At 35.2% G+C, this 15,127-nt stretch overlaps 1 protein-coding gene across 13 annotated transcripts in view; it reads left to right on the top strand.

Annotated features, from left to right (window-relative positions):
- The window catches only part of CCDC7 (coiled-coil domain containing 7), a 325,715-nt gene that overhangs the window by 161,794 nt on the left and 148,794 nt on the right, over positions 1–15,127 (top strand). For all 13 annotated transcript variants that reach the window (XM_039344077.1, XM_039344074.1, XM_039344070.1 and 10 more), the window contains 4 exons: positions 8,788–8,916; positions 9,690–9,815; positions 10,393–10,521; positions 11,575–11,700. In XM_039344077.1, the coding sequence (XP_039200011.1) occupies positions 8,788–8,916; positions 9,690–9,815; positions 10,393–10,521; positions 11,575–11,700 (510 nt within the window). The remainder of the gene's footprint in view (positions 1–8,787; positions 8,917–9,689; positions 9,816–10,392; positions 10,522–11,574; positions 11,701–15,127) is intronic.

Here is a 15,127-nt window from a genome sequence, read left to right as displayed (position 1 = left end):
TTTCATGTGCTAAGTCTTCCAAAGATTTTAACTGCCAGCTCTGACCATCCCATTTAAGTAATTGTGTATAAGAAACCCTATCCATTTTAACTCCTCTCTTTATCCCCTCTATCGCATGCCAAGGTATGGCCCATAAGGGTATTTTAAAATCACTCTTATAATACTTCCTCCAAACCCTAAGTAAAGAAATCCTTATAATATGTGATTACAAAAATAACTTCATCTTTAACAAACAAGCCTCATGAAGAATTTAATCTAGAAACTACTTTTATGTATAATTCCACAAATGGACTTGTACAACATCCTAAATTTGGATTTTCCTTAATACAAGGATTTAAAATATTAGATTTTTGCCTGATTCATTATAAGAGTAAATTTAGACAGAAACTCCTATTGCTTATTGTAATTGAGGGTTTTTATCATGTAAGTTGTCTTTGCTAAGTATTATTGATCTTCCTTTAAAAATAATTAAATGATTATATAGCAACATTATCTTATATATAGTACTAATCTAATGATTGAAAAATCTTGCTGTTTTGGACCGCTTGTAAATCTTAACATTCTTTTATTTTTTGCTTGGTTGCACTTTTAATTATGTGCTAAAATAAAATAAAAATGCACAAAAAATACAGAGTTCAGGTTATCCACAGAAATGTACTTCCAAAGGGAATAGATTTTCGTGTTTTGGGATAGAGTTTTAAGAAGCAAAATACTCCCTTAACTGGTGCTTCTGTAAACCAATTGTGTTACTTCAAAAAACAAAATAGCCATCTTTCCATTCTGATAACATCATGTTGTGACAACCCTTAGCCTCTATGTTTGCATATAACACACAAAGACATGATTGATTATGGATACAAAATGCTTGTAGAGCATTTTGAGATCTACTTTTCAAGATAATTCTGTTAAGAAACAGCAGTATGATTGTAAAAGAAATTGTTAAAAACAAATGGCTTGTATCCAAATATGTTACTTAAAGAACTAAAAGAGTATTATTGAAAGCCAAACCTGTTATTGAGTCAGAATTTTTCATTTTAAAGTTCAAAAAATTGAAACATTTGAATACTATAAATTATAAGCAAAGCAAGTGTTCTCAGATTCATAAAAACTTGTAGTTTCTATGGCAAAAACAATTCTGTGACTTTTAACAAGAATTTAATGTTTTCCATTTGCAGTGGGTTGCTTTGCATCCCATAATAGTCATTTAGTTTTCCCTTTGGACAATTTAATTCCATCTATTCAAAACATCAATGAAAAAACGCTAGTAAAAATAAAAGCTCGATCCACTTTTTTATTAAAAATTAAGTAGGCATGCCATCCAAAAAGTAAATCCCAACCCTCCAGATGGAGTATGTCTACATTTGTTAAATTTACCCAATCACTAATCAATGTTAAAACCACAGCATCATAGCATAATTTCAAATTCGGTACCTTGAGTCCACCTCTCTCACGGAAATCTTGCATAATTTTAAGCTTTACCCTTGGTTTCTTCCCTGCCCTAATAAATTTATTAATGCCTTTCTGCCATTCATTTAAGTTAAGCTCATTCTTTAAAATAGGTAGCATTTGAAACAAAAAAAGAAATTTTGGTAGGACACTCATTTTAATCACTGCAATTCTACCCATAAGAGATAACTGTAACTTATCCCAATTCTTCAGATCCTTCTGTACCCTGATCCACAACTTTTCATAATTATTCTTATACAATTTTGCATTAGAAACAGATAAATTGACCCCCAAATATTTTACCTTATGAACAACTTCAAAATCTGTTAAATTAACCAAAATCTGTTTATCACGGTTAATCATATTTTTAGGTAATATTTTGGTCTTATTATTATTAATTTTAAAACCCGAGACACATCCATATTGATGAATCAGTTGTAATAACTTTACTACAGAGTAAGTAGGTTGAGACGAGTAACCACCAAATCATCTGCAAAAGCTCTTAACTTATATTCTTTTTTGTTAACTTCTATTCCTTTTATTTCTTGTGACTCCCGAATTTTGGTCAACAAAATTTTCCAGTGTTAGAACAAACAATAACGGTGATAATGGACATCCCTGTCTTGTACCTTTTTCTATTGTAAAAACCTCTGACAAACCCCATTAACAATAAGTTGAGCAGTTTGTTTTTGATATATAGCACCTAGAGCTTGTGATATTTTTTCTCCAAAATTCATCTCCTTAATTAATCTTAACATAAACTGCCAATTCAGTTGGTCAAAGGTTTTTTCAGCGTCTAAAAATATCAGCCCTGCAGAGATTTGGTTGTTTATAATCCACATTTAAGAGAGATATAGGCCTATAATTCTTTGGTAAGGTAAGATCTTGATCCTCTTTTGGAATCAAAGATATAAAAGCACTGCGCCATGACGGAGGAATCTCTAAACCCTGTAATATATTATTAAAAAGCTCGCATAAAGGTTGAGTCATCTCTTCTACTAAGGTTTTATAATAAATAGATGTCAAGCCATCCGTACCCGGCGCTTTACCTAATTTTAATTGCTTAATAGATGTTACAATTTCCTCATTAGTAATTAAACCATTAATTTCTTGTTTCTGATCTTCTGTTAGTTTAGGAAAATTAGCCTTACTTAAATAATTATTTATATCTAAAGTTTGTACATTGGTGCTCTTATATAATTTCTGATAATAATCCAAGAAAAATTTCTTAATCAGCTCTTTCTGGTAAACCAATTTACCATTATAATTTATTTTATCTATAATTCTCTGTCTCTGTTTCTTTCTTAATTGATAGGCCAACCATCTCCCTGGTTTATTAGCATTACAAAATGTGTTTTGCTTCATAAACATTAAGTTAGTTGTGGCTTGGTCAGCCATCAACATATTAAATTGTGTTTTTAACAACTTTATAGCTTCTTTAACCTTTTCATCTGAAGGGTTTGAAATCAAAGACTTCTCTTTTAATTTAATCTCCTCCTCCAATTCTTTACGTTTCTGAATCTGCTTTTGTCTATGAACATTATTCATTTTTATCAAAATCCCACGCATAAAAGCTTTACCTGCATCCCATACCATTGACATTGATGTTCCCTTATACATATTTAAAGCAAAATAGTCCTTTAAACATTCCTTTAATTTTTGAACATTTTTTTCTTGTTTAAATAAATTCTCATTCACCCTCCAAGATCTCCTCTCCTCTTTTTCAGCAGCCAATTCCATCCAGACTGGACTATGATCCGTCAATGACCTAGGAAAATTTTTTACATTCTTCACTCTATTATATAAGTCAGTCGTAATCAAGAAGAAATCAATCCTTGAAAAAGATTGGTGTCTATCTGAGAAAAAGGTGAAGTCTCTTTCCTCTTGGTTACGTTCACGCCAATAGTCTCTCAACTCCCAGTCCTCTTTCAAATCAAAAAAGGCTTTAGGTAATTTAGCCTGTTTAAAAAAAGTAGAAGAACCTTTTTTGTCCTTTTGTGTATCTAAAACACCATTCCAATCTCCCATTAATATCACAGACCTATAGTCCAACAAAGTTATTTTCTGATGTAACAATCTATAAAATTGTTCCTGTTGCTGGTTTGGTGCGTACAATCCCACTATAAGTATTTTCTTACCATATAAGCCAAGTTCAATCATAACATATCTTCCTTGAGGATCTGATTCTACCAGACAAGCTGGTAGACTTTGCTTAACATAAATAACCACACCCCCTTTTTTTCCAGGGGCAGGAGATACAAAATTAAAATCCCAAGCGAGCATTAGCTAAGTATTTTTGATCTTTAAGTAAAATATGAGTTTCCTGCAAGCAGATAATATCATTATTATGTTGCTTTAAATAATGAAAGATTTTCTTTCTTTTCTGCGGGGAATTGAGACCGTTAGCATTCCAGGTCAGGAACTTTGCCATCTCCCTCAACCAGGAGCCTGGAGAAGACTGCCTGAAGATCTGCCACTGAAGAATGTGTTGCAGAACTCTTGGGTCTTGCTCCTCCCACCGGCATCGAAGCACTCTCATGAGAAGATTCTTTAGCTTCTTTCTTCTGTTGTTCCTTTTCCTTACGTTTATGTGCTGCACGGGTCATTCTCTGCTCTTTGACCTCTGTTTGACGCAGCCATTCCACCTGTAATTTTCCAGCAGCCATCAAACCTAGTCCTTCAGACTGCTGTTCTACCTCTTTGCCGCCCAAAGCTTTCTGAGTCATAGATGAAAATGAGCCTGCTCCCAGGACCGTATTATAAAATTCTTTAGCTTTGGCAACCGTATTAAGTCTATAACGTGTCCCCGCATGGCTCAAAACAATACCCATCGGAATCTCCCATCTGAATGGCATCAATCTTGTTTTAAGTTCATTAGCTAAAAAAGCAAAATCTTTTCTATTTCTTAAAATTTTAGATGGGATTTCCTTTAAAATGATGACATCTTGGGCAGCAATCTGAAACCTCTTGTTATAAAAAGCTTGTATAATCTCGTTACGCAGAGACCTCTTGGCAAAATAGATCACCACATCTCTTGGCAAATTCTTTTGTTTCGCAATCCAAGAGTTAACTCTGTAAATTTTTTCTACTTCTCTACGTAATTCATCTTTATCTGTATTCAAAACAACAGCTAGATCATTAATCACCATCTCCATCAGATCTTGATTCATGTCTTCTTTAAGACCCCTGATTCTCAAAGCATATTCCATTTGTCTATACTGAGACATAAGAATATCATCTTGTGAAGTTTCCATCTTTTTTTCCATATCTTGGAATTTGTACTCAAGGAAATCTACTTTCTCTGCAACTTCTTCCACTCTGGAATCCAGCTTCACGACCACAGAAGCCAATCCTGATAAAGCTGAAACTATATCTTGCCTCAGAATAGTATTATTCTGCACTAAAAGCTCCTTCATTTCCTCCTTCATTTCCTCTTTACTTTCAGACTTGCTCTGTTCAAGAAGTTGCTTCATTTCCTCCCTGATTTGAGACACAGCATTTCCCATTATATCTTTAATATCTTGTGCAGACAAGCCTGGCGGGGGAGGAGAAGATGGAGGTGTAGCCTTAGGTTGCTGCACCGGTGGTGTTACTTTAAGTTGTTGTTGTACAGTTGCAATTACAGGAGAAGAAACCACCTTAGAAACTATAGAAGCTGGTTGTCTCTTTGAAGCCATTTTTTAAAAATCTTATTCTCTCTTTCCTTCTCCTTAAAAAAAAAAATACTAAAATCCTTAAAATTAAAAAAAGACCAGGGAGAGTGCAAAAAAAGGAAAAACTTCCAAAGCACTTTAAAAGAAAAAAGAAAAAGAAACTTAAAAGAGAGAAAAAACAATGCTAAACATACATTTCATTTAAGTCCGTCTTTTCTTTCCGGAAATAGGAAAAAAAAGCACTTTCAAAACGCCATTTTACTTTCACTCTCACTCTCCCCAAAAAAACAAAAGAAAACAGAATCAGCATAAGCTAAAAAAAAATAAAAAAAATAAATCTCTAACTCTAAGTAAAATCCTTTAAACATTTCTGTCCGCTTTAAAAATCACTCACCAGAAAACTTTAAGCACGGAGATGGTAGCAGCGTTTCACTTTGTTTCCGAAGAAACAAAGACAGCTGAGAGGCGGAGAAAGCACGAACTCCGAGGGAATACTCTTTCTACCCCCAAAAAAAAAGAAATCCAGGGGGGGTTAAGAGGTTCTACCTCTATTCGTGTAGTCTCTACCCCTTCCCTTCGCCCGGGAAGGGGATTTCGAGCCACGGGCCAGCTGATGCACGCTGTGCTCCGCAGATCTGACACCGTCTCAGGAGGACGGCTACAAAGTAGCCGCCATCATCGTCGCTAGCCACCGGAAGCTCCCGAGAGGGTCACTGAATTTGTTCTTTAAGTTAGTTTGTTAAATGTATGGATTGATTAAATATAGTTTCTTTAGTTTGGTGGATGAAGTATAGGTTTATGTAGAGAAATGCTTGCTATTTCAGCTAGAATAGAATGTAGCTATCATACTGTAGTTCTTTCAAAGACAGCAGTAAACTCTTTTTAATCCCATTCAGCCATCTTATCTTTTGACTTTCGCTTTTATTTTTTTAAAGTTTGTTTAGCATAATGATTTTTCTAGCCAATCAACATCTTGCATGAGTTGTCCCAAACTGTGCTAACTAGTCATTCCCTCAGGAGAGCAATTGCTGATGAAATTGGTATGTAAGTTGTGGGGTTTGCACATCTGTTGCTTTTTCCCATATCTCTCTGACTCTGGATAGTCCTTCTATTGAATTAGGTATTCCAAACATTGAATCTAAAATGCAGAATAGCTTCTATCATACTCTTTCTCTTCACCCTCCAGGAATAGGAGAGAGTAGATCTGTTCTAGTCAAAATTGCAGGAGAAGGAGTGTCATTCACATAAGGAATGATTGATGGAAAATAATGAATTTTTATTGATGCTTGTAATTGCAAATGAATGGCCAATAAACTTCAAGTCCACCTTCTTGAAAATTTGGACAAGGGATAAAAGTGTAGATGCTACATTCAATCATTTTCAATGTTGACACTATCTTTTCTGTTTGTTTCTGTGGCTTGCTTGTATGCAATTTTTGCCAAATCTAAATATTTTTTAAAGAAACAATTAGCTCCTTGCCTCTCCTGCAGAAAATCTGAGGTGTGGGAACTGTAGATGCAGCAGTTCTTGTGGGCAAGAGAGGAATGGGGTGGGAGGAGGTAAGGTATAAGCCATCTGAAATAAGGACATGCTGATGGAGGAACGTACTGAATTACAGGCAAATTATGCAAGTGACAATAGACGAGTCCAATATTTTGTTGAAAACAGATGTAATATCTTAAATTTTGCTGAAATGCTTGGTTCATTCTCTCATATTCTCCATTTGATGCCAAATGATGGAAGAAAATTAATTTTAATATTCAAGAATTGAAAGAGAGCCTTCTAAAACCCAGAAGAAATTTGCAATCAGCAATCTGAGATTACATGTTTGAACATGTATCTAAAATCTTTAATAAGTTGTGTTATTTCCTGAGTTGTAGGGAGACCATTGCAAGGAAGTACGTGGGCTAAGCCTTTAAACAAAGCCATTACTGTCAAAATGCTGATATAACTCTGTACTAAGGAAAGATCAACAATAAAATCTAATCATATTGTGTCCCAGGGTTATAAGTGTGATCTAACAGGTTATAGCAAGCCAACAGGCTTTCTAGGAAAGGATTTTACTAGTTGGCACACATGACAAATGAATACAATCCCTGATGCCTGCCTTCACCAGTAGAGTAGAGTAGAGTAGAGTAGAGTAGAGTAGAGTAGAACAGAACAGAACAGAACAGAACAGAACAGAACAGAACAGAATAGAATAGAATAGAGCTGAAAGGGACTTTGGAGGTCTTCTAGTTCAGCCCCCTGCTTGAGCAGGAGAACCTATACCATCTCAGACAAGTGACTGTCCAGCCTCTTCTTAAAAAGTTCCAGTGATGGAGGGCCCACAATTTCTGAAGGCAAGCTGTTCCACTAGTAAATTGTCCTCACAGTCAGGAAGTTTCTCCTTAATTCCAGGTTGCTTCTTTTTTTAGTCAGTTTCCAACCATTGTTTCTTGTCTTGCCCTCTGGTGCTCTCTGCCTCTTTTTTGTGGCAGCCTCTCAAATACTGGAATACTTCTGTCATGTCTCCCCTATTTCTTCTTTTCTTTAGACTAGCCAAATCCAAGTCCTGCTGCCAATCTTCATATATTTTAGTCTGCAGGCCTTTGATCATCTTAGTTGCTCTTCTCTAAAGTTTTTCCAAGGTCTCAACATCTTTTTTATAGTATGGTGACCAAAATTGGTTGCAGTATTCCAGGTGTGATCTCACTAGGGTTTTATAAAGTGGCACTAATACTTCACATGATTTTGATTCTATGCCTCTATTTATACAACCCAGGATTGTATTAGCTTTTCTGGCTGCTGCTGCACATTGCTGGCTGATAGTCAAGTGATCATCCAGTAGGACTCCAAGATCCCTCTCACAGTTACTGTTTTTGAGCCAGGTCTCACCTAATCTGTACTTATATCTTTGATTTTTCCTGCCTAAATGTAAAACTTTGCTTTTCTCCACATTAAAACTCATTTTGTTGGATAGGGCCCACTGCTCCAGTTTGTCAATATCTTTTTAAATCCTGAGCTTGTCTTCTGGGGTGCTGGCTATTCCTGCCAGTTTAGTGTTATCTGCAGATTTGATAAGTTCCCTTTCTAGTCTCTCATCTAAGTCATTGATGAAGATATTGAAAAGTACTGGGCCTAAGACGGAACCTTGTGGTACCCCATTGCTTACTTCTCTCCATGTAGATGTAGTACCATTGAGGACTACTCGTTGAGCATGGTTTGTCAGCCAGTTACAAATCCATCTTAATCACTAGTAATCTTTAATGTTGAATATTAACATTCTCCCAGTGAATTGACTAGTTCCTTGGAATTTGTCTGGATAACAACACAGAAAAATGTTTAACTGTGCTCTGGACAGCTGGTCTGCAAGGAGATTGCAGTATAATGGTTTTCCATGGGTTTGAGCTATGAGATGATGATGATGGGATTAGCAATCTTGCTCATAATCATGGAGTACAAAATGTTTGTAAATTTCACATTCTATTCACTTTCAGAAATAACTCATTAACTATTTCTAAGTTGTTCAAATCTTTGGAAGGACAAGTTTGAAAATAAATTATTTCTTTTTTATTTTTTTCTCTTTATTATATTCTTAACATTTTTTCTCTTTTTTTCTTGAATATACACACACAATACACACACACATAAATTGTTGTTATGTTGTTGCTCAGAATAAACCTGTCTTGAGTTTGTTTGCTTGCAGAAGAGGAATTATTTGAATTGAATGAATTGTCTGACAAAAAACATCAGTTACTAAAAGCACTAGAATCTAATCAGAGAGAGCTACAAGAAATTCAGGAATGTGCACCTATCAAACCAGACAGTGCTAATGGTATGTGATGTTGCTTACACTATATAGATAAACTATTATATTATATAAATATAGTATATATATTTGGAGTCAGATAGTTAAGCATAGGTACACTATTTGGGATGAAGATACTGATTAAAAACTGCCTTTGGTATTGTAATCTATTCATTACCTACTAAGTGAAAAACTATGTCAGGAAAGCTTGTTTAGTAGACATAGGTTTCTCTGAAAGTTAGCAGGTTGTGAAAGACTTCCTCTTCAGTTATTACGTATATTGTTGATGTATTCATTGCTAGTTGTAAATACAGATATTAACTTTTGAAATTTACTGTACTACAAGCAGAGGTAGCATTTCTCTGTTGCAATTAAAAATATTATGTATTAATGTATTAGAAAATTTGTTCAACTGCAAATAAGACAGTTAATTTGAAACTATAGAATTCATAGAAGTATGTAAGGAAATTTTGACTTAAGCTCACACTGTAGGTTCATTTCAAGTTATGTCCTTGGTTAAAGGTAATGATATGTAAAATACAGCTCTGGTGGTATTTTTTAGCACAGCATCATTCTTGAGACTATTTTAGCTGGATAGATTCTCCATCGAGAACCATTTAATAATTTTAATATCTAGTATATGTAACGGTCTACATTTAATCACCAATGAACGAGTGGAGACTCATTCTATTATCTAGTTATATGCTAATCGTTAATGTTTTGAAATATAGATAAAATTAAAAATGAATTTAATGAATTCATCTATTTTTATGCATAGTAATGTTGTATCATGATTATAGAACATAAGTGGCAGGAATTAAATGAGCAAAGAAGAAATTTGACCACAGAGTTGGAGGCAACTCTAGATAGTATGCAAAATGTATGTCATCATGCTTCAGAAAGAATTACATTTATACAACCTACTGGTAAGGAAATAATAACTAAGCGTTTTATCAAACATCATTGATTGTGCATATTGTTTTAGTATTGTAAACCTTATTATCAAAAATGAGGACAATTATATACTTTTTCATCTATCTGTAGAGATTCCTCAGAAGAATAGTAAGGTATTTTGGCATATCTATTTTGGGGAAATGTATGTATGTAATGTATATATGAGACTTATATGATCACCAATCTTATGAGCCATCCAGTGGCTCACAGCAGCATCAAAAATAAAATAAAATAAAAAATAAAAATCAGTACCTTCCATTCATGCTTCTTGTACTCTTAACAACAATTTGCAATACACAGGAAATATCAATCACTGGGTTCCAGCCTCACCTTATCCAACACTTACGGAAAGACCAATCTTTTAAGATCTTTCAAAAGGCTAATGGGGGTGGGAGCCTGGGGGACAGAGATCCTATAGTGACCAAATTTTCAAATTCAGAATGTTGTAATCAGATAAAATGATTAATTTATGTCTATATTGAAAGCAGTGCTAAAATGAAGAGCTTAAAAATATTTATGAAATGATCGTTTATAATGTTTTGTTTGCAGAAAAGGAATTACAGAAGTTGCATGAACTATCTGAGAAGAAACATCAGTTACTGGAAACACTGGGATTTAATCAGAAAGAACTACAAGAAATTCAGAAACTTGTAGCTATCCAACCAGGCAGTTTCAGTGGTATGTGAGATTTTTTATATATATAAAACACATTCACACATTTTGAATCCAATAAACACAGGTACTTATGGTGAAGACGCATGTTTGAAAATAGCATTTGTTACTGTTACTCATGTTATGCCAAGTGAAAAATAGTTTCATGGAAGCCTTTCTTAATCCAGAAACTATCTGATAGAAAAAAACTGTCCTCTTCAGTGATTGTGCTGCTAGTATTTTATTCTTAGATGTAAAGATCGATATTAAATTAAATCCACATACATAAAGCCACGAGCAGACATTCCATTTGCCTATTGCAATTAAGAATAATATATATTAATGTTTTAGAAAAACAGTCCTACTGCAGAAATAGCAATTAACTTTGCCCTATAGAGGCCTGGACCAGAGCATATTTACTTAAACTGAGATTTGAACCTCAGGTTAATTTCAAGCATATGCACCTGTTCAAAGATAATGCTGAGTGTGAGAGAAACAAACTTTACTTCAGGTCTTCTGGCATTCACAACACAATAACATTTTTTTTTCATTAAATCATGTCTAATTCTCAGACACTGCCTAAATAAGGCCCTGCAGTTTTCTTGGCAAGGTTTTTCAAAGGTGATTTGCAATGGCTTAATAGCAAATAGTGACTGGCTTAATAGCACCTAGCTGGCTTTATGCCCAAGGGGGACTAGAATTCACTGTCTCCTGGACTCTAGCCTGATACCTTAACTATTAAACCAAATTGTCTCTCACAACAGCATTACAATCCCCCAATCAAGCTGGTTACCATCCTAAGACTATAATAGAGAGTTAGTTCTTCCTAATAGTTTAATAATTTTAACATCTATTCTGTAGTATTTCAAACTGAGATGGGTAGCTATAGAAATTGAATAAACAAAATAAATAAAATGAAAATGCTACACATTTAATTACTGGCAAATGGGTAGATGTTATGAAAGGGTAGGAGTTCATTCTTCTCTGGAAGTGACATAAAAATACTAGATACCTGCTAATCACTGCAATTTTCTATTTAGCATATTACATAGTAATATTTTATTTGGATTTTTTTTATAGAGCATAAGCTGCAGGAGTTAACTGAACAAAGAAGACATTTGACCTCAGATTTGGAAGTAGCTGTACATGATATGCAAAATATATGTCGTCATGCTTCAGAAAGGACTGCAGTTGTACAGGCTACTGGTAAATAAGAAAATAATTACTAAGAAGTTTAGAAAAAGTGGCACCTATTATTCATATTGTTTTGGAATCTAGTAATCATTGTAGTGACTGGCTCTATTAGAATCCTTATCTGTTGGTTTCTCTTTCTAATTTACTGAATTTTGCTAATTTTTACCTCCAAGGGCAGCTGGGTAGCTGGTTGGTTACCCAAAAACAGGTTGCAAATCTTATGCTGGCTGGGAAACTTTGGAGGTTGATGGTGAGAGAAAACTTGTACAGAAATGATAAAAAGCTATGTAGATAAAATTTTAGTGCATCAGCAAAAGCAATACTAGCAGAGAGACAAGCAAACAAGAATGAGTTGGAATTTACTAGGCAACACTTCACCAGATGTGAGTTTGCTAAGCAGATGCTGAAAAAGATTGGGATGGTGGCAGTGTAGATTACAATGCATTGATAAATCTTAATATACTGAATTGGAAGTGGCAGGCACATTGAGACAGCAAACAGTGGTTGAATATGTAACTCAGGTGTTTTGGTAGGGGAGATTTATTCTGCATTTTTTTCAAGTGTAGGCAGAAATGGTGAGATCATGCCTACAGCAAATTATCAACTACTAATGTGAGCAAAAATTCTACTGTAGTCAACAAATAGTGTTGGTGCCATACTGTTTTCTCTGCTTTCCTTGTGATTAGCTGGAAAATAGAAGAATGTACTTAGAACATCTAGTTTTTGTGTTTGTGAGATTTGGAGACTGATTAAATTTGGAGTAGCTTCCCCATCTTTCTGACCTGGATATCTGAGAGATTTGATTTGCTTCTGAAGGTTGTTTGAGTGTTTTCTTGAACATCTGGTGGGCAGGTTGACAGAGATTGTAGTCACTTCCTAGAGCAAGGATGCTTGATGGCCATGGATAAGAATTGCTCTTGAGCAGAGTATCTCTGTTTACTGATCCTTATGGAACCCTTAATATTTACCATGAGCTTCAGGAGATTCTCAGGATAATATAGGAAAAAGATTAAGAGAGTCCAAATGAAAATTTGTATGAGTCTACATTATGGCCACAAGAGTGGGAAAATTAAATTATTTTTTTGTTCTTAATCCTCCCATATGATTTGGTGGCTATTTTTAAGTTAACTCCAATTCGTATGGTGAAGAATAAACTATGATGTAACATTCTGAGGTCCTCTGTGAGGAATATACAAAGCATCTGCCAGAGTGCAAATGTGTTCTTTTAGAATTAGAGATATATTTTGGTTTACAAGAATAGCAATTGACAAAGATAACCAAGACATCTTTTTTGCATCACCCTTTCCCTTAAAGTCATGTTCATTTTCTCTTGCATCTAGCTTTACACATCACACGTTGTAATCTGAAGGACCCAGGCAAGAAATAGATCATAGATTCAGATGGTAGTGCTTATGATACAGGAAACCCAATCTACATTCTTGACATTTACAAATTTAAATGTTCTCATATATTCTTACAAGTTCCATCTAAAAAAAAACTGTACAAAAATGACACCTTAACTAAAATTCTTATCTTTTGAAGAATCTCATAATTATGTCCCACTATGACCTGTGGACAATATTAACTGAATCTTTTATAAAAGATTCCTCCTTCCGTTATGTATTTGAGATAGACAGTGATTAATATTTATATGTTACTTATATGTAAGGGTGTAGGTCTATACACGTCGTATATAGTATGTTTAAATGTGTGTTATGTATCTGTACACTTAGAAAGCAAGCAACTAAATTTCATTTGTAATGTGTGCCATTGTGCCCACAGAAAAAATGACAATAAAGATTATCTATCTATCTATCTATCTATCTACCTACCTACCTATCTACCTATCTATCTATCTATCTATCTTGTGGATAACTGTGAAAAAAGTCATTGGATATGAATCTGCAGATCCAATCACACTCTGTTCATTGTTTCTGTGAGCCATTTCATTTCCTATAACTGCTTAGAAAATTGAAAAGTCCCCTAGAATTTAGGATCAAGTATAGTTGATTCAAACCAATTTCATCAACTGCATTGTTGTTGTTGTTAGTTGCGAAGTTGTGTCTGACCCATTGTGAGCTCATGGACAACGTTCCTCCAGGCCTTCCTGTCCTCTACCATCTTCTGGAGTCCATTTAAGCTCACGCCTACTGCTTCAGTGACTCCATCCAGCCACCTCATTCTCTTCTATTGCCCTCAATCTTTCCCAGCATTAGGCTCTTCTCCAGTGAGTCCTTCCTTCTCATTCGGTGGCCAAAGTACTTGAGTTTCAACTTCAGGATCTGGCCTTCTAAAGAGCAGTCAGGGTTGATCTCCTCTGGGACTGACCAGTTTGATTGCCTTGCAGTCCAGGGGACTAGCAGAATTCTTCTCCAGCACCATAGTTGAAAGGCCTCAATTCTTTTGCACTCAGCCTTTCTTATGGTCCAACTTTCACAGCCATACATTGCAACTGAAAAACCATGGTCTTGACTATACGTACTTTTGTTGGCAGGGTGATGTCTCTGCTTTTTAGTATTCTGTCTAGATTTGCCATAGCTTTCCTCCCCAGGAGCAAGCGTCTTTTAATTTCTTGGCTGCAGTCCCCATCTGAGGTGATCTTGGAGCCCAGAAAAATAAAATCTGTCACTACCTCCATTTCTTCCCCATCTATTTGCCAGGAATTGAGAGGGCCGGATGCCATGATCTTGGTTTTCTTAATGTTGAGTTTCAAGCCAACTTTTGCACTCTTCATCAAGATGCTCTTTAGTTCCTCTTCACTTTCTGCCATTAGAGGGATATCATCTGCATATCTTAGGTTGCTGAGATTTCTCCCGCAATCTTAATTCCAACTTTTGATTCATCTAGCCCTGCCTTTCTCATGATGTGCTCTGCATATAAGTTAAATAGGCAGGGCGACAGAATACAGCCTTGCTGGACTCCTTTCCCAATTTTGAACCAATCAGTGGTTCCGTGTCCAGTTCTCACTGTTGCTTCTTGACCTGCATATAGATTTCTCAAGAGACACATAAGATGGTCTGGTACTCCCATCTCTTTAAGAACTTGCCACAATTTGTTGTGATCCACACAATTGAAGGCTTTAGCATAATCAGTGAAGCAGAAGTAGATGTTTTTCTGGAACTCCCTAGCTTTCTCCATGATCTAGTGTAGGTTTGACAATTTGATCTCTAGTTCCTCTGCCTCTTTGAAATCCTGCCTGTATTTCTGGAAGTTCTTGATCCACATACTGCTGGAGTCTAGCTTGTAGGATTTTAAGCATAACTCTACTTGTGTGTGAATTGAGTGCAATGGTGCAATAGTTTGAACATTCTTTGGCATTGCCTTTCTTTAGAATTGAAATGTAAACTGACCTTTTGCAATCCTGTGGCTACTGTTGAGTTTTTCAAATTTGCTGGCAAATTGAGTGTAGCACTTTTACTGCATCGTCTTTTAAGATTTG

This window comes from Crotalus tigris, unplaced genomic scaffold (genome assembly GCF_016545835.1).
Source record: "Crotalus tigris isolate CLP2741 ecotype Arizona unplaced genomic scaffold, ASM1654583v1 scf7180000017890.1996003, whole genome shotgun sequence".
In the NCBI taxonomy this organism is placed as follows: domain Eukaryota; kingdom Metazoa; phylum Chordata; class Lepidosauria; order Squamata; family Viperidae; genus Crotalus; species Crotalus tigris.
This window is presented reverse-complemented; position numbering and strand designations above follow the sequence as displayed.